The sequence below is a fragment of the Camelus bactrianus genome, chromosome 5, assembly GCF_048773025.1.
Source record: "Camelus bactrianus isolate YW-2024 breed Bactrian camel chromosome 5, ASM4877302v1, whole genome shotgun sequence".
NCBI classification, from domain to species: domain Eukaryota; kingdom Metazoa; phylum Chordata; class Mammalia; order Artiodactyla; family Camelidae; genus Camelus; species Camelus bactrianus.
This window is the reverse complement of record NC_133543.1, coordinates 74,759,672-74,783,165: the sequence shown is the minus strand read 5'-3', so window position 1 is coordinate 74,783,165 and position 23,494 is coordinate 74,759,672. Positions and strand designations below refer to the sequence as shown.

At 47.1% G+C, this 23,494-nt stretch overlaps 1 protein-coding gene across 4 annotated transcripts in view; it reads left to right on the top strand.

Moving 5' to 3' along the window:
* NRP2 (neuropilin 2) overlaps nt 1–23,494 on the top strand; it is a 111,472-nt gene that overhangs the window by 75,097 nt on the left and 12,881 nt on the right. The window contains exons 13-16 of one of the 4 annotated variants that reach the window (XM_010960123.3): nt 3,538–3,800; nt 5,388–5,484; nt 6,626–6,661; nt 15,676–19,127. In XM_010960123.3, the coding sequence (XP_010958425.1) occupies nt 3,538–3,800; nt 5,388–5,484; nt 6,626–6,661; nt 15,676–15,956 (677 nt within the window). In that variant the 3' untranslated portion in view covers nt 15,957–19,127. Of the gene's footprint in view, nt 1–3,537; nt 3,801–5,387; nt 5,485–6,625; nt 6,662–15,675; nt 19,128–23,494 lie in introns of those variants that run through there. The other 3 variants (XM_010960124.3, XM_045520517.2, XM_010960122.3) reach the window with 3 other exon arrangements.

Genomic DNA, 23,494 nt, shown 5'->3' with positions numbered 1-23,494 from the left:
GGGGAGATGACATAAGGTGCCAGAGACCCCAGGGTGACAGCTGGTGCGTCGAGGTGCTCAGCTAACACCAGTTCTCTTGCCCCTGCTCCTCCTCTCTCCCTCTCTGGGCTCTTCCTGGCCAAAGCCATTCCTTCATGATGTCCTGGTTCTAATCAGTCCGCTCTCCATGACAGGCAGGGACGTTTTGCAGCTCAGCGTCCCTCTGACTGATGTCTACCGCTAATTCCTTAAATTTACATATCATCTTTCTTCCCTCCAGCTCATAGCACTTAACAGACAAGTAGGGCACAAATGATTTAACTACGTGAAATGCAGAGGCCTGCTTGTCTTGAGATTCTGCAAACTAGTGGATTAGCTCGGATGTCAGCACTGAATTATGATCCTTCAGCTGCTCGTGCTTAGCACGCCACCAGCATTAACTCCCTGGCCTTCCAGGGGTCCTTTAAATCATGCACAGTGATTATCATCTTCTTGTGCGAGAGAGAGGGGAGAGGAGAAGGAAGGAGGGTTGAGGAGAAGGGCCAGCTCAGGTCCCCAGGAGAGGCAGTCTGGGAAACCTTTGGCCTGGCTGTGCCTGAAGTTTTAGCAACAGGATGGGTAAATAAAACAGACCCGGATGAAATCCAGCCAGCCCGGCGCTTTACAGCTCCACACACACTTTACTTACTAAATTCTAGCCATTATGCTATGATTCCCCCGCTGCTTAAGAATGTAAATTCACACAAGTGACAGTATTTCTGCCAAGCAACTTTCAGGCAGCCACTGGGTCTTATTTGTGAAACTGGTAAGGAAGGAGGCTGAATAATAAGTCTCTGAAATCTGGTTTCCTTCATATACGAGGTGGAAACAGTAAAAGCTTGGAAATTACTGGAGCCTGGGAGCTCCGGAGGGTTCTCACTGGTGGCTCAGTGGTCTGGATGCTCCCACAGGTCAGCCTGTTATTATTCATTCATCTCACCTTTGGAAAGGGCTCTTGGCTCAGGAGAATGGGCGGGAACTGTGAAGAGATTATATGGACCTGAGGGATTACCAGAGGTGAGCTGATTCTCCCTCTGCTCTTGCTTCCAACAGACAGCCTCGTAGCATTCTTCATCCATGTGTTTGTCATTCATTCATTCGTGGGAACAAAATTTTCTTGAGTAATGGCAGGTATACGTCACTATCTAGGGGGAGGGAGAAAAAGCAGTATTAACCACTCTATGTGTAACACCAGGGCCTTGTAGTCTAACCGTGGTGACAAGAAAGACATACACAAAATAGTTAAATTATAGTACAAGGTAGTGGGTGGTTACTTGCTGAAACGCATGAAAAATGGCCTCAAGTCTTTTTAAAAACAGGGTAAAATCAGTGGTACAGTGCGTAAATGCTCCAGTTGTTAAGAGAAGAGAGGAATTAATATCGAAATGTGCCAGATTGGTTAGGAGAAGAACTCGCAAAGGAGGTGGGATGTCGGGGGAGGGGGAGGGGCGGGGGGTAGGGGGGTGGTAGGCAGAGAATTCCAGGTAGGAGGAGAAAACTGAACAGCGCCCAGCAGAAAAGCCAGTTTGCTTTGAATAGAGTGTGATTGATTGCCCGGTCTTGGGACAGGGTACTGGGGGCACAGCTGAAGTGAAAGGTCCTACTGCTTGAAGGTGGGAAAACCTGAATTCAAGTCAAGCTCTACTATTTACTAGCCTCTCTACCTTGGACAAGTCACTTGAACCTTTCTGAGCCTCAGTTTCTGCATCCTGTGCACAGTAAGATTAGTAAGACCTAGCTCACAACCTTATTACAATGATTAAGTTATGAATACATATCAACATGCCTTGTAACCTGTAAAGCAGTATGCAAATATGACATAATTATTATCATTAATAGCAGTTGTAATGAGATCTGATAGGAGAAGCATAGGTTTGGAAGATCTTCGAGTGTCTGGCTGTGGCACCAGTACCTCCTCCCTCAGCAGATCACCGTCATTAAAATTCTCTGCCGCAGACAGCAGTCTACTTATCTGTGCTGACTTTAGTCTTGAAGAGGTGCCATGTTGTGGGGTATTAGACCAGCATGGTTCTGGTTGGTGAAGGAGACTCAAACTGGAATGCCCACTATGCATCCTAAACTGGGCTAATATAACTTTAGGGGAGGGTAGCTTCTAGAGCAATAGTCCATGAGAGTCTAACTGGGAAGGGCTTAGGGGAGACGGGGAGGAGGGAGAGAGGTGGCCAGGAGGAGGGAAGGAGCTATTCCTGGGCTCCTGATGGGAGGATTGTCACAGACTGCTCTCACTGGAAGTATGGTGTCAGCAAGGGTAAAAACAGCAGACCAGCGGTCCAGGAAGTGCCCTGTTGATTCAGGGCTCTGGAGGGCTTGCCTGTCCTTCCCTGCCAAGCCCAGCGTGTTCCCAGTCCCCGCTGAATAAGAAAGCTCTGTGCATACATCTCAGATTAACATGATCCTGAAGTGTCTGATGTGCTGGTGCAAAAGTGCCCTTGCCATCTTGCAGAAGTGTTCAACGAAGATGTTTCGGGGCCAAAAAGAGACAGTGAGATTTTCCTCCTCAGAAGCCATCTTATTCTCTGTGCACGTGGCTAGAATGCTCCTGCACAAGCTGGATTTGCCAGTGCAGGTCCCCAACCTGTGTCTGGAAGGCATGCGATATGCCAACAGGAACAGGAACTCCATCTTCCACATAGTACTTGATATATTTAAAAGCTAATCAGCCAAAAGATACGTTCTTCTAACATTTGGCTGGGTGAAACCCTCATTTCCCAAAACATGTATATGCTCTGCTAAACACATAGCCCTTGTTCGTGATGATGACAGCACCTGTTTTCATTGGGTCTGTGTTTGCCTAGTCTCTGAGAGAGGCCAAGGTCTGGCCTCCCCAGGGTGGGCAGACAGGGGAGTCGGGTATCAGGCCCCCTGAATCACCCCTACTTAGCCACCATTCCCTGTTCTGCTTGAAGTTGATGCTGGGCTTCTGGGTTACAGTTACTAAAGCCCAGGCACTATCTGGAGACAGAAGGTTTGAAATGTCTTCCATTTGGATGGTGCCCAGCCAAGATGATAAAGGCTTGAAGCATAAAACACCCGGCCAGAGTCATCCTCTATCCTAGCAGCCACTTCACCCCCTTAGAATTCATTCAGTTCATTAGAGTGCACTGGCCCTTTGGGTAAACCAATGATGAATAAAACGTGGGTTTGGCCTCTCAGACTCTAGGAGGAAAGACAAGCACAAACACAACCAGCCCAGACATCAAGCCAACAGGGCTGGGTGCCATACGTAAAAGGCACAAAGGAAGTGATGCAGGGAAGAGGCAGGAGGGACCTGCTTGACGTAAAGACTCAAGAAAGGGCTTCAAGAGGACACAGGATTTGAATTGGGGCTCTGAAGGAACCTTAAGAAAGGGACCCAGGGCCTGGAGAACAAGTCTATACATAAGCAAAAGACCCCCCAAACTCTGGTCACAGCTTTTCCCTGAAGGGGCCACAGCTGCCAACTGGTGTCTTTCCCACACGTTTACCAGGAACCTCTGTTTGGGTTTGTTTTCCCGCCAGATGACAGGAATTTCTTGCGGCTGCAGAGCGATGGCCGGAGAGAAGGGCAGTACGCGCGGCTCATCAGCCCACCCGTCCACCTGCCACGGAGCCCCGTGTGCATGGAGTTCCAGTACCAAGCCACGGGCGGCCGCGGGGTGGCGCTGCAGGTGGTGCGCGAAGCCAGCCAGGAGAGCAAGCTCCTCTGGGTTATCCGTGAGGACCAGGGCGGCGAGTGGAAACACGGGAGGATCATCTTGCCCAGCTACGACATGGAGTACCAGGTGGGGTGGCGACGGGGGACGGTGCGGGGATCCAAGGGAATCGTCGTGATCTGTGTTTCAGTATTTCAGAGGGCCGGGCCCATTCATCATTAGGGAACGCGGTTAAGCGCCGCTGTGTTCATTGTGTTTCTCACGTTGCCATGGCAACTAAATGACACTCTTATTTGTTATTCAGAATGTGCCTATCTCTACACCCAGACTTGGTTCTTTGTTCCTCCTGTTGCCTTTTATATTGCTGAAATCTTCTCCGACAAATGTTTTTCTCTCCATTTTATTTTAGATTGCTATCAGGTAGGCTGACAAACGGACACAGAAAGCAGGGAAATAAACACAAACAAACCCTCCACACACAAGGCAAGAGGCCTGTGGAGCCCCTCAGACTGGGAGGAGGAGAGGGGAACAGCCCCCCAGCCCTGTCCCAGCACGTGTGAACGCAGGAAGGGGAGGGGAGCTGTTTTGTGCTCAGTGGCCAGCAGACCAGAGAGACTCCTAAGTCAGTGGTTTCTCTCCCAACAGCTCCAGGAGTTGAGTTCTATTATCTCCTGCCCACAGAGCAAGAGACTGAGGCACAGACGGGTCTGTGCCTCTGTGGCTGCGCCTTGGGGAGGAGTAGGAACGCAGTGGAAGAGGTGACGGAGAACCAGCCAAAGCATTAACCTGCTCCTCCCTAGACGAGAGGCAGCAACAGATGGCTGGTGAGGCAGCCAACTGCTCGCTCAGCTTGCCAGAGGACATGTGCTCGTTTGCAGAGAGAACCTAGGGAGGGCGAGAAGGAGGGCTGACTGGAGACCACAGAGCCCAGGGGCTCCTGTGTGCAGCCTGCAGTCACTGTCAGGCTTGTAAGGCATCCTGAGTTCCTTTCCGCCACATCTTCGTTCCCACTCACGGACCTCGATGCGCTGTGCGGCCAGCACCTGTTGGCATTTCTGTCTCACCCACTAGGCGCTGAGGTTCTCTGGGCAGAGTGTCTTGTTTTATTAGGTTTTAACTGTCGTTGTGCCTAGCATGTAGTAGGTGCTTAGTAAACTAGTGGTGAAGGAAAATCACTTCCCTTCGAGTTGTCATCATGAGCCATAAGATCGTGCTACCCCCAAGGCAATTCAAACCTGGATACTACGTGTCTTACCTTACCCCACCTGCTCACATCCTCTGAGCTTCCCAATACCTGGGTTGGGTGTTTAGAAGATTTATAAGGAAAAAAACATCCAAAAAGGCTGGGGAAATTTCAGCTCTCCTTTAAACACGTTCTGACTGTGGTCCTTTTAGACAGTATACTCTAGTCACTGGACAACAATATCCATCACTTTGTTATATATATATATATAAAATCCCCTCAAATTTGCATTTGATTTGAACCAACTCTTTTCAAATCAAGATTTCAAGCACCATAGCCATGTGGTCAACAGATGTGTACCAGGTGCAGCAACACACACACACACACACACACACACACACACGTGCACACACACGCGCGCGCGCGCACACACACACACATTGTAAGCCGCAGTTAACAGAAAATTGGAAATCTTTGCACTGTTTGGACCAGGAAGCTCAGTTAACCATGGCTCTTTTTCTTCTGGCTTCTAGATTGTGTTCGAGGGAGTTATAGGAAAAGGACGTTCGGGAGAAATTGCTATTGATGACATTCGGATAAGCACCGACGTCCCGCTGGAGAACTGTATGGGTATGTGAATATCTGTCCCTTCGAGGCTCTCCCGAGGGCTGGGATATACAAGAGGAGGCAGTACATCATTTTCAAACACAGCTATTACCCAGTGGTTGGGGCAGCGCCAGTCTATGCAGGAGGCAAGGTCTGAGCGCCATGTAGCTTAGGCTGCATTCAGGAAGGGAGCGGTGTGAGAGGAGGTGAAGTCTTAAATCCCCGTTCCCATTCAGAAATAGACATGCAATAAGTATATGGAGATTCAGGGTGCCAAGACTCCAGCTTTTAGCAAAGAAAATGCTAGAGGATGAGAGCAACTGCCAGTCAAAATTACATGCTGGAAAGGCTTGATGGATTTAATGGAAGCCTTCACTTGGGAGCAAAAATAGTACATATGTTGTCTCAGAGTGATAACACAATTACCCACGCAGTTCTTTTACATGAATGAATTGCCAGGCAAACCATGGCCTGTGAGGTAAGAGTTTAGATTCTACTTTGGAGCTAAGACCTCTAATGCCCAAGGTCCCAAAGTCATAAGGTTAAACACTGCAAGCCAGGTGACCAGCACAGGAAGGACACTTTCGCCTTGAACAGAAGTGCTGAGTAGCCAACCTACCTGCGATACACACATTTTCCCCAGTTCACCCCAAGGGCCACCTCCCCTCAGAGCCATGGATATCCCCAAAAGCAAGAGGAACCCTGAGAAGGAACGGGACCTGCTTTTAGTCTGCAGAGTGACTGTAATGACTCACCACGTGCTTCTCTTGGCTCTTGGGTCCCGGGCAGGGAGCATGTGCCTGGTGATGTCAGAAGCATTTGGGACTGCCCTATCCCTTCAGGCAACTCTCAGAGCCCAGGCATCTAAAAGTAATCCAGGCTCTGAGAAAGTAATCAGTGGTAAGTGACTGATTACAATGCTTCAGGGACCTGTTACTCTATAAAGGACTTTTTTGTTCCAAAGCAACTTTGAGAGTCTTGTCCCCGCCCACCCGGCCCCCATGCTGATAGTGTGTCAGATGTGGTCTAGAGCATGTGGAGGACGTGGGGTGCTTCCCGTGGGATATTACAAAACAGCTTGATGAAAGTCATCTTCATCCTATTCTGTGTGCACCCTCTTTCTTCCCCTTAGCTAACTCAAAATTCTTTCTATTTTTTTTTCTAGAACCGATCTCAGCTTTTGCAGGTGAGAATTTTAAAGGTAAAAAAAAATTTTTTTTTTAATTTCTGCATGTCTTTTCCTTCCCCCTATGTAATGTGAATTTGGTGAAGGCAATAAACCTCCAAATTTGACAAAGCTCACAAGAGAAACTAGATGCCACAGCTTCCCACCGCTAGATGGCACCAACAACACCTGTAGGTGCAGGGAAAGGGGGATTGAGATCCTCGCTGTCTCTTGTTTAATTAAAGTTTAGAAACCTATAATAGAGACAAATAGGTTACAGATAAACCTTTCAGCCTTGCACTGTCCAGCGGAGAGCAATGAGGCTGAGATGCATGAGTGGTGAGAAAGAAGAGGCTGCGGGGAGACGGAACAAAAAAAAGCAGCAGTAAATTAAAAGTGAAATGAGGTGGCAATGATTTATTTTCACTTGAAGATGCTTTCTTTCCAGTTACGGGGTACCAAGGCAGCGGTCTCAATTAACCCTCAGTGAGGTGCGCTGCGGGCAATTTGGGGAGGGAAGGAAGTTAGGGGAAAGACAAGGAATGATAATCCTAAGGAGGAAAAGTTGCAGGATTCAGGAGCTGGTGTCCAATAAGGGAAAGAGGGAGGCACATTTGGTGACTGGAGTTAGAGCTCTTGAAATACAGGACTGAAAAAACAGAAGAGGACCTTTTCTCCCTAATGAAGTACATAGAGGGCAAAGACAAGGGAATTTGGGACGCTTGCCTTATCCAGGGAGGGTGGAAAGACCTCCAGGGTTGGGTGATGCTCATGTCTGTGCCATTTCATGCAGTGGGTTTCACATTTTGCCCTTTTTGCAGTCTTCTTGACACTGCGAAAGTTTCCACCTGAGTTCCAATGCTAAGCATTTAGAAGCCACTCTATAAATGTTTCACTTGAGTTGACCTGGGTGTAAAAGCACACCCAGAGACACTCACCCTCACCTAATGACAGAGCCCAGTCTATGCAAACAATCATGAGTGTTTCTGTGCCCTGTTTGTATGGGCTGGCCTGAACCCCACAGGTGCTGGCAGTTCAGAGATAAGGGAAGTCATTTTTATATCTGAAGTCTAGACTTGTTATCTTCACTCTCATTAATCTGCCCAGCTCCTGGCTAGAAAGAGATGAATTCCTGGTTTTCCACCTAGCTGCACTCTCTGATTCCAAAGCATCTCGCCCAGTTTGCCACCAATCCCCCACAGCCTAGGACAGGAGATGAGGCAGCAGAATGGGGAACGACAGACCTAGAGAGAGTATCTTTTCTTTCTTTCTCACCCTTCCTTGCCTCCTTGACCCCCATCCCCTCTCCCCATTGCCCCTTTTAAAGTATTGAGAGTATTCACGTGCCTATGTTGGTTCTCTTGGTGTGTGAGATTTCTGTTAATGTGAATCTTAAGTATTGGAAGGAAAGCTGAGGTCAAAACTGAATGTTAAAGTTGAATTCAAGTTCTGACCTTCAGGAATGATGATGTTGGGGAAGTAAAACCTGCTTTTGTTGTTTCACTTGATTTTACTGATGGTTGAGACTCAGAGCTCCCAGGAAAGGCTGTTTAGGTTACTCACAGCCATCGCCGCAGACGCTCTGCGGGGTGAGCACGCATGTCCGGGTCCGTGACTGACAAGTGCGGTGGCCAAGCACTTTGCTTCCGTGAGAGAATCAATAAATCAGAGCACATGTGCTCTCCTGGAGGCTGTGTTTACTGTGAGGCTTCACAGGACAGTTATGTTCTCTTGTAAAAATATACATATAAATAAAATATCAGAGCCGCAGGGCTCATTTAGCCAGAATAAACACAGAGCTTAGGGACTTGAAGGTAAGGATGTCCAGTGTGCTCCCGATGCGTTGGTTTGGGGGTTAAGCCAAGGCAGCCCGTGAGTGGCATGGATTGGCCCACGGCTGTTGTCTTGGGAAATCATGAGCATCCTTGGAAGGAGGAAACCGAGGGGTGGGGAGCAGAGACTTGGCCAAGGAGCCAAGAGCAGGATGGGAATTGGGACTGGACAGTTTCAATCACAACAGCAAGTTTTACGTGAAACTCCTGACGTGGTAGCCGGGTGAACCCAGGGCCAGGGAGGCGTCTTTGGGGCTGAGGCCCCTCTGACCTCAGCCTGCACCTCTGTTCTGACTTGGCGAAGCCTTCCATCTGGGAGGGAAAAGAGGACCATTCGCTCTGTCTAACCTAGTGACCTCCCCTGGTCAGGGCAGCGGCAGCCCTCGCTTGGTGGAAGCGCAGATGCTTTGGGGATTAAATCAGCCTTTTCACTCAAAAAGAGAAACAGAGAAATCAGGTTTGGGCAGGCAGGATCTGGAAAGTTGATGGTGAAACCCTATTAACAACAGGCATACACATTGTTAGTATGTTGGGTTGTTTTTTTTTTTTTAACTTGGGTTGTTTTCTTTTCCATTATAAATTAGCCATGAGAGAGAAGTACTCTTATTGTTTAGAAGAGACCAATGTATACGAGGTAGATCTTTACAAGAATGCAGTAAAAGTGGCCTCTGGACCGGGTCATATTAGATTGCCTTAATCTTTTATATTTTGAAGTGTCTTTCATTTTCTGCCTCTTACTCATTTCTTGCCATGAAACATTTTCTTTTTATTCAAGTCGCCTTGTGTTTTCTGCCTGGTGTGTATACTTTGATTGTATCCGGGGTATGAGTCAGTATGAAGAGAAACAAGTCATGGAGAAAAAGAGAAAAGGGACAAGGAGAGAGAATGAATAAGCTGTGTTGTCATGTGATGTTTAAAAAGACTTTTTCTTGTTTTAAACAAAGTAGACTGGGTGTGCATTTTTTTTCCTTTTTTCGTTTTTTTTAAGCACTGGCTATAAACACAGTGCCGTCATGCATCTTTTTCTAGAATTTGAGCTTTAACAAATGAAAATCTGTGCAAAGGAAAGGCAGGGGAAGGAACCGAAAAGTGGTGTAATTAAGGTGATGGATTACTTTTTCTTAACTAATACTTTCGTTTTTCAATAAAAGTAAAAAAGAATAATAAAGAAGCGAGTAAAAATATATAAAGCCCATAATCAGAGTTCTGTAGTTGTTAACCAGGTGGTTATTTTTAGCAGGTCGCAGTAAAAGCAAGAGTTCTTGTTCATGTTAGAAGCTGTTGGCTTTGAACAAAGCAGGAGCAGAGAGACAGTCTGGTACCCTACCCGTTAGAGACCCGTGGAAATCCCAGGCACGGGTGGTAGCTTGAGGGAAGAATTCCGAAGTACTGTGTCTACCACGGATGGATACGAAAAGGAACATCAGTAGCTCCTGTTCACGGCTGTGACCGTGGGTTTTATCTCAGACCAGTTCTGAGGACTGTGGGGCCCGTCTCTGGGTTTCACTCTCTGCAGTCCTCTGCGGTGTTCGTCCAGGTGACACCAAGAGAAAGCGAACATCGCAGGCTGTCTTGTGGGCACAGAGGGGACCCATTTGGGGATAATGACAGGGCTGGCCTGGGTTGACCCTGTACATCAGGTTTTCAGTTCTGATTATTTGGTACCAACTGGCCCACCTTCACCCTTTCCCACCCCTACCTATCTCTCCTTCCATCCCCACCCTCATCCCGATCTCCATCAGCTGTCTCCCCACGGCTTTGCCCACCAGCGTGATGACCCCATCCCAGGGCACATGACCTGGGGTTGGCCTCAAATTCCCTCTCTCTGTGGCTTCCCTTCCTCCCAGGACCCTCTCTACCAGAAGCACTTCTGAGATGCGGTGAGGGTTAAATGGCGTTCCGTAACCCTCTGATGAAAGGCAGAGAAGTATTCCTGAACCCTGCCAGGGCTCCAGCTAGGCAGCTGTGGTGCATGACTCCACCTTGGCACTCTCCCCCTGACGCCCCCAGCTGCCAGATTCTGGCTTGGTGTCGCTGAGCTAGGAAGCCTGGATATGAGACGCGTGTGAACCGCTAACTGCCCGGCTGCCACGGCTAACCTAAGGGGACACCAAGGCATCCTTTGTGAGATTTGCCTCACAGAAGCCTGACACATCCCCTCCACAAGTTTACCACTCATCTGGACAGCTGCCCACGTCAGTTTCTCTAAGGGGAGAGGGACATTTTTTCCTCTGTCCAAGAACAGAAAAGCCTTAGTTGAAAAGAAGGAGCCTAAGTGCCACCATACAGAGAAGTGTCCGAGACTTCAGCATCTGAATTAGGAGGCGTTTTAGACAGATGTGGGGCATCAGCACAGATTCTGCTAACCTAGTGGAAACCTTCCGATGATCTTTCATACGTTGCTTGTAGGGCAAACCGAAGGAGCCGTTTCTCAGGGACATGTTGTGCTTTTACATTCTTCTTCCAAACAGATCGGTGGGCGTGGCCACATTCTTCTATTCTCTTCTGTAAACTCTCCTAGAGGAGCCAGCCTTCTCTTTTGCTTGCTGAATCTCACAAATTAAATAAACCTTTTATCCGAAATGCCCCTTCATCCGGGACTTCACTTTCAACCTACACATAAAAGACTGCTGGCAGCCCAGACCTAAAACACTTCTTATTTGCGATGAGCCTTTTTTTCCCCTTCTGAGAGAGATGATTTACCTCTGGGGTCTTTCGAAACTTTTCGTTTGGAAACCTGGGTGACTCCTCCAGGTCCGGAGGACATTTCATACACTTAGCTGTGGGAGATGCTTTCTCTCTTCAGTGACTCAGTGAGGACTTGACAGAGCCAGTCCTCAGGTTCAGACAGAAGGCAGAGGCAGAAAGGCAGAGAGCTGCTTCCTGCCACAGCCCTTCGTGGTTAGAACAGGGCCCTGCACACGTTTTCTGTAAAAGGACAGATAGTAAATATGTTGGCCTTTAGGACTCTCTGTGTCGCTGGTACTCACCTCTGCCCCTGTAGCACAAAAGCAGCAGGCCATAAGCCATACGTAATGAGCGTGGCTGGCTGTGTTCCAAAATGTGCAGAAACAGGCAGTGAGCCAGATTCGGTTATCTGAGCCTTGAGGCCCAGCACGGGCTGAGGATTTGGTCCACGTGCTTCCGGCTTCCCGTCCTGAGCCTGCTGCTTCCCAGCGGCGTGACCTCCCTAAGAGGGCTCCGGGCCGTCTCTAGGGTTTCACTGTGTGCTGTTCTGCCCTCCTCCTGAACTTTCCTCCAGGGAAACTGGAAGAAAAATCACTTCTTCTCTCAGGTGCTCAGCTCTTCCATCTGAGAGTCCTGAGGAATAAAGATGAGTCACGTGAGGCCAAAGCCCAGCACCCAGGAAGTGTTCCCTCGTTCCAGCTGTAGTCAGGGTCACATTTCCCAATGGCTTGTTAATTCAGTAACCCTATTTGCACAATAGGAATAGGAGGAACCTACCTATGGTGTTATTTTTTCCCCTTGTTTTCCTCCCATGCATGGCTCGTAGAATTTATTATTTCTCAAAATTCAACTTCTCCACCTTCACCTTGCCCCTTTCTCCAGGGAGCTCAGAACTTTTACAGATGGAAGCCTGCTCAATCTTGCAAATACACTTGGAGTTATTGACTATTTAAATGTCTGTTTCTCATTATCTCACACAATGGGAAAACTTTGTGGAGAATTAGAAGGTGGAAATTAATTTAAAAAAAAAAAAGAACAGGAGTTGAAAGCATTTTCCAACTGGAGGGAAAAAAGGTATGTGAGTAAGTGGGGGAAGTTAGAGCAATCAAAGGGGACTTTCATTCAGCACATCATCAGTGCTGGACAAGGTTGAAGTCACCTGTGTTCTTTCTCCCATCCTGGGGGACATGGCCCAGGCTGCTGTGTTGTGAAGCAATGGCCCGGCCATCCCATATGGCTGAGGGGGCAAATGGGGCTAAGATATGGCCACTTACCAACCTGGACACCTGGTGCAGGCAGCATCGGCCCGAGGGGGGCACCTTTTTTGCGATTTGACATAGAGGCACAGTATGAGCTAAGAGAATGTAGCACTTTCCAGGAATAACTATTCTGTGAAGTACCATTAGGCCATCAACATTTTTCCAGGGATTCCGCCAATGTTGGTCCAGCATGCATGCCTCCACTCATCTGTCCACCCATCCATCCATCCATCCATCCACCCACCCAGCTGACGTTCCCTGGATTGCTGCTGTTATCTGGGAGGATGATTTGGAAAGGGATTGACCCCTGTTGACCTATCACCTTCCTTTTCTCTGGCTGGCAAACTACAGCCTCATTAGCATACAGCCCTTGAAGCAGCCACAGAGCCAGATTCCAAACCGGCAGTGCACTGGCCTGTGGGAGTTGAGAATCTTTAGCTCTGGAGAATATTCTAAGAAACTCTGGACCCCAACTGCAGGTCACCAAAAATAGCTTGAGGGGGATGGGAAGATGGCTGTTAGCTGTATCTTCTCTTCTAACTCCCTTAACTTTAAAAGCATAAATTCACATAGTGTGTTTTCTCATTTCTTCAAATATACAGGGAAAATGTTTAAGGAACCAGTATGGTGTCCACCGAATAGCTTTTGTCGCTCAAATTTTCTACACGGCGATCATTTCGGGGGAGGGGAGCACTGGCAGGGAAGGGGAAGAGGGTCCTATACCTAAAGTGGAGTTTGTCTTCCAAAGCAGAGCAGAACTCGAGGCCAGGGGTCTCCCTCTGATTCAGAATATGGAATCCACGTCCTGTGAGCTCTCCTTCCTCCAGCGGCTCCCCTGGAGCATCCCCACACAGTGCCCCACCTTTGTCATAAGCAACACTCTAGGAGTAGCATGAAGGCCCTGGCTCTTTGAGCCCCCAGGGGATGTTTTTAATATTGAAAACCAGCATTTTGGCTGAAGGAAAGCAGATCTTTGACCTGAAACTGTGTCGTTGTGGCTGTTTTCTGCCTGGCAAAACTGTGCTTCTGCTCCACAGCCTGCTCAGGTGCTTCGTTGGGGAGCTTGTCCCCATGGGCTCCCCACCTTCCTTTCCCCTCGCGGGTGAGCTGCAGCCTCGTTAGAGAATGGGCCTCACGGTGGAGCCAAATCGAAGGCAGAGGCAGAGCTGAGGATAACCTTCGGGGAGGAACGTGGAGCCCATCCCCGCACACTTTGTTGTTTCTCGTGTGTTCTTCTGAGCCCACATGAAAATCCAACGGCGGGATGGTTGCCAGGCAGCAGATACCCTTGGTGACCTGAATAATGAGTCGACACTAGTTCACTGTGACTGGCAAGCTGGCCATTTCCAGGAGCTGTTCTCAGTGCCTTGCTTTCTCTTTCTCTCTGTTTCTATGCATAATTTTCAATATGGTCACAAAGAGAGAGGAGAGAGGGAGGGAGGGAGCTTTCTCAGCCACAGTAATGAAATTATTAAAAGATGGAGTGGTTTGGGAATAAAGAAACACAGTAGGGGTAATGAAGGAGACAGTGTAGAAAGGGATCCTGGGGTTCTGGGATCCTTTCCACCTCAGGAGCTGTGGATGTGGCTACCCAGGTGACACATGCTTGTCACAATGCCTCCAACGCTGTGGCACTGCTGATGGCCCGATAGGCACCAACGAACCCTGCACCTCAGCAGAAGTGGGCCCCTTAAACTAGAGGAACCAGTGACTGAGAGCCGGGAAGGTGGGCAGGCTCTGAAAGCTCTTCCAAGTAAAATGCTCTCATTTTCCTAGCACTTCTGAGGAGACATCAGAAGGTCTGACTCACCCCTCAGCTATTCCCCAAATCAAAGAGAGGCGCTCTGGTGTTCAGGCTGCAGGAGTCGGCGAATACTGACTCAGAAATAGGGGTCGTCACCTCAGTTCAGTCTTTTCATCAAAAGCATTTAGGGAGCACCTTCGCAGTGCATACCCTGAGGTAGAAACCAGTATGAGAGCGAATCCTTCTGCTTGAGGAGTTCGGGGGTCTCATTAGGGAGGCATGAAAGTATAAATGAGCCTTGTCTACATCTTGGGCAGAGATACACCCACAGAGTGGGACCACTGGTGCACAGAGAGGGTTCCCCACCTGGGATATCCCGTGGATAGAGAGGATGCATCTTTCTGGCCACCACCGCTTGCTGTAAGCAGCTAGGGAGGAATTTTTCATAGGTTAAGCATACATCATTTTTCAGAAGTGAAGATCATGTCCAGTTTTGGCAAGCTCAAAAGCTCCTGGTCCCATCCTGGGCCAGATTCTCCTCTGATGTACATCATTGGGAGAATCAAGTTGTAGCACTGTTTTGCATCAAGTGGGACTCCAGCCAGTCTTCCCCTAGAGTTACCCTGGGCTTCAGTCGACTACATCATCTCCATGGCAACCAGAGGCTGGCCAGTGCATGTAGTTGCCTTCCCAATCCTCCGCTAGCTTCTCTTCCCTCCTCTGTCTTTTCCGTGATTAGAATGATCTCCCTCCCTTTGCTCTCACTTACTCACTCTCGCTCTCACATACCTACTGTCATTTTGTGCCCACATTTTTTGCTTGCAACATTCTTCCAATCAGCTTTTTTAATCTTCCATTGAATTAAAAAAAAAATGAAGCTGCGTTAGTCATGGCTTGACAGTGGTAATTGACCTGTTTAAACAAGACCAGGCTGATTTCAATGGGCATGGAAGCCTTGGCAAACCAGAGTGGAATTCACCTTCAAGTCTAGCCAGCCTAATTAATTAATACATTGTTTGAGAATGCTGGCTAGCCAGACCAAATACTGTATTTCCACCCATTCAGAGAATCAGTCCTACGGAATCCCAGAAGTCACGTCAGCATCACTTACCTGTGTGTATTTGTGTGTGTGTGTGGTATGTGTGAATCATAATGCTTCTATATGTTATAGAGTAATTATTGTTTAACGGAAAGAAGTTTTGTAATCATGCAGCTCTTGGTTGAATATAATACTTACTGCTTACTTGCTGAATAACTACTGTTCATTTAACCTCTTGGAGCCTCTATTTCCTTATCTGTAAAATGGGTCTGTACCGTACCTACCTCTCATAAGGTTGTAAGTAGGAAATAATGTCGATCACTGAAAAGTGCTTGGAACACACTAAATACGCAGTACCATCTTATTCCGTGTGCCCTTCCCTATCCACTCCAAAGCATGTATGTTTCTTTTCTTTTTTTTTTTTAATTAGTTTTTGATTAGTCTGCATGCTCTCAGCCTAGCAACACTCTTCTGTGTCTCTCCACCAGGGGGCACCCTCCTACCAGGGACCGAGCCCACAGTGGACACGGTGCCCGTGCAGCCCATCCCAGCCTACTGGTATTACGTTATGGCCGCCGGGGGCGCCGTGCTGGTGCTGGTCTCCGTCGCGCTGGCCCTGGTACTCCACTACCACCGGTTCCGCTATGCGGCCAAGAAGACTGATCACTCCATCACCTACAAAACCTCCCACTACACCAACGGGGCCCCTCTGGCGGTGGAGCCCACCCTAACCATTAAACTAGAACAAGACCGCAGCTCACACTGCTGAGGGCCGAAGCAAGGACAGCACCCAAAACAAACAAGAAAGACTACAGACACGTTGCCTCGATTTTGCACTTTTTTCTCCTCGCCTAGTCTCTGTGTGAACTCTCAGACACCTCTCTCGGGGCCCAAACCCTCTGCGCTCTTATCCATCCCGACCATTCTCCTTGGGTTCTTTTTTTTTTTTTTTTTCTTTTTGTTGATTCCAAACCAATCAACCCCAACTCTAATGCTGCATCTTGGAATATAAGAAGAGATACTCCCCTAAGCACTTCACAACTCAAGGTTCAGCTGGTTTCCTTCCAGAGACTGGTTCCCTGTTTCTTCCCCTTGCCTTATCCCATCCCTCCTCTCGGTGGGCAGTCCGCCAGGAGACTTGAGGGGAAACCCGGTCTGTGTGTTTGTACATAGTAGACATTTGCGTGTGTGAATCTCTCTGTGTGTGCGTGGATGTGAGAGAGAGACTGGCTCACTGGGGGTGGGGGGGGGGAGTGTGTGGGTGTGTTCAGAGAGGGCCCCCTTTAACTCTTGTGTTGCTTCTCCGGGGGGGTACATGTTCCAGAAAATAATATACTGTACTAGTTTTGTTTACTTGGAGAAGAGATTGAAGCTTTTTGTTGCCTTATCTAGCTCTGGCTGGCTTTCTGTTGGCTACCATTGTCATCTCCAGGTACCTAAAAACTCGAGGCCACGTGAAAGGAAACGTGGCTCTCCCATCCCTATCCCCACGCCCAGCCCGCCTGACCCAAGAGAAGGGTTCCCCCAGTGCACTCAGACACGACCCCTTGTCATGTCTCTGGCGTCTTTGAAGTAACAAGGTAACAGCCATTGGGTGCAGGCGGGACTCCTCTCCTTCCAGCCCTGAAGCAAAGCTGTCTCATGTGGCCTTATAAAGAGAAGCTCATAATGAATGTTTAGCTTTTATCGGTTAAGTCCAATCTTGGAAGAAGTCATAGAGAAAAACAGATCTGAGACTGATGTAGGAACAGCAGTAGCCTGTTAAGTTGGGAGCAGGAGGAGGTGGAGGAGAACAGGACTGAAACGTTGTCTTTAAAAAAATCTCCTCTCCCCGGGCGTTCTTTGTGCCCTACTTGGGATGGGGTTGAGTATGAAGGTTAAAAAAACATCTTCTTTGGTATTATATTGGTCATTGTAATAGCATTTGTAAAATATGGGGGAAAAGGGATCATTTGCTTTCTTTTCATGGTGTTAATGTGTGCCCGAATCTATAGCCACTAAAATATAAGGCTGTTCACCTGACTTCTTTGAATATTATGAGAAAAATAAAAAGTTACCATATTTTTAAGTGTACCAATGTGCTACCCCTTAGAGCATTCATGGCATCTGGCAAATACGCCCTCATAGGCTGGCCTGGCATTTCCAGATGTTGCTGCATGGTCAGGAGAAGGTATAATGAAGATAAATCCGTTGCTGCCCATTTGTCCTCTCTAAGCAATGCAGGGAGAGGGATGTTAGAGATAAATTGCCTAATGGTACTGTACGAAGGATGGATTCAATAATGAAGTCAATTTCATTAGAAAATTCATGTTTTAATGAGATTCTCAGTGTCCTGGGGCTCAGCCTTGTGGGTGCTTATTTCTCACCTCCTGCTAGGAATCCACTGGGGAAGTATAAGATTCTCTCCAAAGATGGTTGCCTTGGCCGAAAGCCTCCAGGTACCTTCTGAGAACAAAATACTAATGATTTTTTGGGGCTGCTTGGGAGTGAGAGACTTTCAGCATTCTTTCGGCATATCCACATAGGTCTCTCCAACGCACACACACTTACTTTTGCATCTGGTTTGTTTCATCCTGAAAGAACGGCGTTCTCCCACTCTTATTCTATTTCAAAGAGCTACTCTGTCTCAACCACAGCAGCCCTGCCAAGAAAAAAGATGAAAGGCTAGAGCATGAGCTACCTTGAGATTTCAAGAAATGTCTTACCCCAGCTGAAGATGGGGAAGGAAAGATGGGGAAAGGGAGGAGGGGTGGCAGGATACCGTGGATGCCTTGTGATGACTTCCCTGCCAGTCACTAAGGCTTTTTATCTCAAGTATCCATATCCAGTCGTGCGTTTGGCGCCAGACATTCCCTTGAAATGACTGACATCCCAATAGGTGCCCCACGGATGCGTGGTGTCAGGAAATCTCAGCTGGAAAATCCAGTCAGTGTAGCAACTGAGTTATCATATACCCTTGAGGATTTCCCTTCTTTAAAAGAAGAGGACAAGAACTTTGTGAATTTGCTGTATCTTTATCTGATGCCCCATGTGGCATCATCTTTATGTACATGCTGTCGTTGAGAAGATGAGATTGCTCGAATCTTTGTGAATCCCATGATGCAGTTCAGCTAGGGATGTCACGCTTCTCTTTCTCTGTGTGTGTGTGTCTCTCTTTCTCTCTCTCTCCACCCCAGCAATTCTCATAGTATTATCCAGGTACTATGCTAAAAGGGCAGCTCTTCTATAAAATGTCATGCCTTGCAGCTTATAAAGCAAAATTGTGTACTTCATGGAGGGAGAAGAAAAATGGACTGGACAGGTGAATGCATGCATGCATGTGTTTAGAGTTGCTTCTCAGAAGACAAAGGGGTGATAGCAACTATTAAAATATAAATGAATGAATGAATTGAAGGTCTAGCTCAGGCCGGTAAAATTTTTGCCTTAGTGGAGCTTTCATGTTAACAGCTCCAGGTGGGAAACCCTTACCTTTGGGGTAAAAAAACCCCTTCTGCGATATTACGCTAATAATTGCTATTCCCTAATTGCCAGTGAAGGCAGAAAAAGAAAAAGAAAAAAGAACTGTAGCATTGCCATTGACAAAATGAAATGCTGAAAATAAAGTAAAATTGTCTTTTCCCTTGTCCTACATTTTTGGGATTAAAGCCAGAAGAGGATAGGAAATCCAGTAATATTGCTGAGGTTGATATCCCGTGTTTAAAAAGACCCTGTCTTTAAAAGGAAACTAGCAGGCAAGTAAACACCTAAATAGTCAAAAATTACCAAAGAACAACAAGAAAACGTAAAGATTTTTACTTCCTATTCTTAACCCCTCGCCCTATAACTGTGACATCTCTTGCATCGCTCAGTTGCCTGTGTGTCAAAATAACTTGTGGACGTTGGAAACTCTTTGAAAATGTATTGTGTGGAATGTAATAAAATGATGATATTTTTATACAAACATCTGGGATTTTTTTTTTCACCTTTGCTTGTGAGAACAAAGTTGAAATGTAGGCTTTGAACGAACTGGTGTTTCCCAAGTTTACACATCGCCCTGTGAGCCACAGGGCGTGTCTGTGGGAGGCAGGTGGGTTTTCTCCCTGCGGCTGAATGCCAGCTTTTCCTTCTTTTATTTTTATGACTGCTTGTTAGGAGTTTTATCCAATTTGTGCAGCTGAGCCAACTTTTATGATTGGTGTGGGATTTTGCAAAAGTTGCTAAGTGCTAAATTGCTCCATGTGATTCCACAAAATTTCGCTTGATGGCAAATCCCCGGAGATTGGACTTTGCTTTCAAAGGGCCCCTGGGGGAGTGGGAGCAGCGAAGCTGAGTCATGTCCTCAGCGCTGCAGAGACAGCTTCCTTTCAAGAAGAAGTGGCAACATCTTACCCCTTGCCTACCAAATTATTACCTCCATGGGGACGTTGAGCTCCAATTTATGAGCAGTTTCCCAGACAAAACGGGAACTTGTAGCATGTTCAAGGCTCGAAGAGATTCCAGGCTTCATTTCTGGAGCAAATAATGAAGATAATTACATGATTCCTGCAAACCTGGAAATATCATGGTGGAACATTTTATAAAAAGAACATTCTATTAAAAACTTTGAGGAGAGGAACTTGGGAAATTTTACTCAAAAAACCAGATCTTGTTGACAAGTATTTTTCTTTTGCTTCTCTTTCTTGGGTAGTTAGTAATATAGTTATAAAAAATATTTCTATCAGAGGAGGATTGGGGGCAAAAAAAATTTCAGAAAGACAGCCTCTTAGCTGTTCAGTGTTTCTAGATGGTGCTCAGAAAGAGGTTGTGGAAGGATTTTCCACCACCCCCTATTCATGGGTACATTAGAAGCATCCCATCAACCCAGGAGCCTTCCTCAGGGTCTAAGAACCATCCTTAAAGGTCCATGTCCAGGAGACCCTATTTCTGCCAGAGTCCTGCTTTTCTTCCTCACTAGAGGATTCAGGAAGGAGTGCTTTTTACAGCTATAAAACCCGCTCAAGTGATGTTCAAGGAAACAGGCTTCTGGGTTTGCAGGTCTTACAGAAAGCTCTGTCAGTCCAGAAGGCTCAGGATAGATGTCACTACCTGTCCTCTGCAGGAGAATAGAGCAGAATGTCCATGATTAGAGCACTGTTTGTTCCTCTCATGACCAGTGTCATTACCCATTTTGTCTACATAGCATTTGGTTATCCTTAAAGCCATTTGTTCCCATTAGTAAAGGATGAAATGAAAGCTTCTCGGAAGCATTTATTTCAAGCAAAGAGCCAGGCTCAGTCAACATTTTCATGAACTGGCCTGGGGCCAAATATGCCAGAGTGAATTCAATTAGCCATCGCTTGCGCTCCATTAGCATTACTGGTTTTGGAGCCACCTTTGAGAATTTCATCACTGCTTTTCCTGCCTTGCTTCTAATCCCGAGGCTAATTCTACAGGTTCTCTCTCGTCCCCCAAAGAGCAGGACTCTAATCTTAGGCGACAAAACCAGCACTGTTATCAGTATGGTATTTCAGACCTAACCCAAGGATAAGTGGTACATAAACTGTATTTCCATGGATCATAAACACCAGATGTCAAGGCCCAGTATGGCCTGTCTTGGCTCCTGCCTGGCCCTTTATGACGGTTTAAATGTGGGTTCTTGCGGCTGAAGGGAGACCTGCCCTCCTAGCGCAGACCCCTGCAGCCCGGCCAGTCGGCTGTGGCCCGCTGTTGGTTCTCATCACCTCTCTTCGCTGACTCTGCAGTTGTTTTGCACAAACGTTGTGGCCTTTCTGTAATCTTTGATGAAAAGAGCTTCATTTTTAAGTTTTAATTTGTCTGCGTTGTGGGCTCCACGTCTGAGCCAAACTGCAGATCTGGAGGTGCGGCTTGTTTTCTCTCTTTGTGCGCATCACTGGGGCTCCCGCAGCTGTAATTTGCCTTTCATCCACTTCAGTGATGGCCCAAAGAAAACACGAAACAAATCCAACCAGAGGAAAAGGAGGGCCAAGGGGAACACCAGCTGATGGTCTTATAATCAGCAGGGGAAAGATCGCCTTATATAAATAAATTGAAAACTAGGAATGGTGTAGGATTTTATTAAGCCTGACATAGATCAAATGCACTGGAGTTTGTCTAGAGGTTAGATATAATCAGAAACCTGTGCCCTTAGAAGGCATCAGGCCACAGGCCTCAGAGATTGTTTGCACTGTGTGGCATTCTGTTGGGCCCCAAACTTGAGCACAGAAGAGATACAAGAATCCAGGAATTCCCCCAAATTTCCCCCTTTCAGCATGGTTTCTGCATGGCACAATGCAGAATCTCAGTGCTTCAGGGCAAACAGCAGACACCATTCTTGCCCCAAGCCTAGAAGGCAAGAGACCAAGAAATCTTCTCCTCTCCCATGTAAAGTAATTGTTCTTGAGCTTTGCTGTCACTGACCTCCAAACTCCCAATAAAAACTAAAGTCCCACGGGCATTGGACCGAAAAATAGGAAAGGCCATTCAAAGAGTCAGCCACAGATGTGCTGGAGATAGGACTGGGGTTAAGTGGGGAAAACACCAATGCTTAGAGGCTCATGACCAGAGTGGTTATTGATACTGAAGAAGGTCACTGGGGGAAATTTTAGGATGATAACTGGCTAGGTTTCTTCTCTCTCTCTCTCTGTTTTTTTTTTTTCTTTTTAATTTACAAGTTATACATGACTACATCCTCAAAAAGTACAAATAATTTTTTTAAGAAACAGAAGTCCATGTCATTGTTAACCAGTCCTACTCTCCTTGCCAGAGGCAACCATGAGAAATTGTTCGAGGTATATATTTGCAGGCCTTGGTTTATACCTTTACAAATAGATATGGCCATGTCTAATGAGGTAGTTTGGTTTGGTTGGAGTTTGGTTTGGTTTTGTGTAAATGGTATCAGCATTTGCTCACTTTGCTGGATAACTTGCTTCTTTTCACTTGACAAAGCCTCAAGGATACTTTGGTGCACACTGACAGGGTACCCCATCCTTTTTGGCTATTGCCTAGCATTCCGTATTGTGTTGACGTACCATAGTTTATTAACTGCTCCCCTACTGGTGGGCATTCAGGTTGTGTCTAGTTTTTCTGACTATGATAAACAGTACGGCAGTGAACATCCTTGAGGTTGCCTCTTTGTGCACGTTTCTCTAGGATAGACTATCTGGGTCAAAGGGTGTGCCTGTTTTGATGTTAATAGATGCTTCAAATGGCTGAGGTTTACCTTTTAAAGTGAACCTGTCTCCATTTGCGAGGGTAACAAACTAGTGGACATCCTGCATTGTATCACCTGCCACGTGCACAAGACACATCTCTGTGACTCTTTTTCTAAAGCAGGTGGAGTGCTTGCAAGAGAAGACTTTGGGCAGTTTTAGCTGAAGGGAATTTTAATCACAGGGCCTTTTTTTCAATGCCAATTTGTGGAGAATGCAGGCCGGTTCGTAAATGGCAGCTCACTGGAGCTGGGGCAGCCGTGGCTCGGGAGTGAATTCTGTCCCTGGGTTTCACAGGCAGAGCCCTGTTCTCCATGATTAATGAGTTCCACTTGGTTTCTTCAAGGAGTGACTATGCTGTGCCTTGCTGTTATTTATTTATGTCTTCTACTAAAAAATTCATGTAAAAAACATCCTTTAAGTTCAGTGCACAGTATTGTGCTGCAGATTAAAATATTCCAGCAGCCACAAGTAGGCCCACGTGCCAACAGAAAGTCTTCAATGGTTGGGGCCTTGAGCCCGAGGTCCCCATGATGGCCCTGCAAGGAGCAGTCCTGCCTGGTTGAAAGGAGGCATCCAGCTTCCTTCCAAAGGGGTTTGGGGCTAATGTGACCCGAGGAAAGGTACTAGGAAATGAGGTGGTTTTCCAGGGGGCAGTTTCAGTGTGCAGGCAGAGCTGCTAGCCCCAAGTGGCTCTAGCAAGGCATGGCAAGTGGAAGAGAAGCCAAAGGACCCATTTGTTCAAACACCATTTCTCCCCTGATTTCTGCTGTGTGCTATGACCACGGGGTCATGTCATAGTAATGTGACTTTGACTCTGAGCACAGTGGATGGGGCGGACAACCATATATGGGCTTTGCAAGCTTTCTCTGACCTGCCAAAGATCCAGGCCTGCCACCTCTGGGGCATGAGGCTTGGGTTTCACTCTTGATGGCTCAGGGAAAAAAAAACAGCAGGAGAGTGAGGTGTAGGTGAACTAGAGTTATGTCAGCACACACACACAGAAGCTTTGTTTAGTCTTCTATGTGTAATTGTGCAAAACTGAACCCTTGAAATATCATTAACTGACATACCTGAAGGCAAAGGCTCTGGTGGAGAATGGGCATGGGGGTATACACGT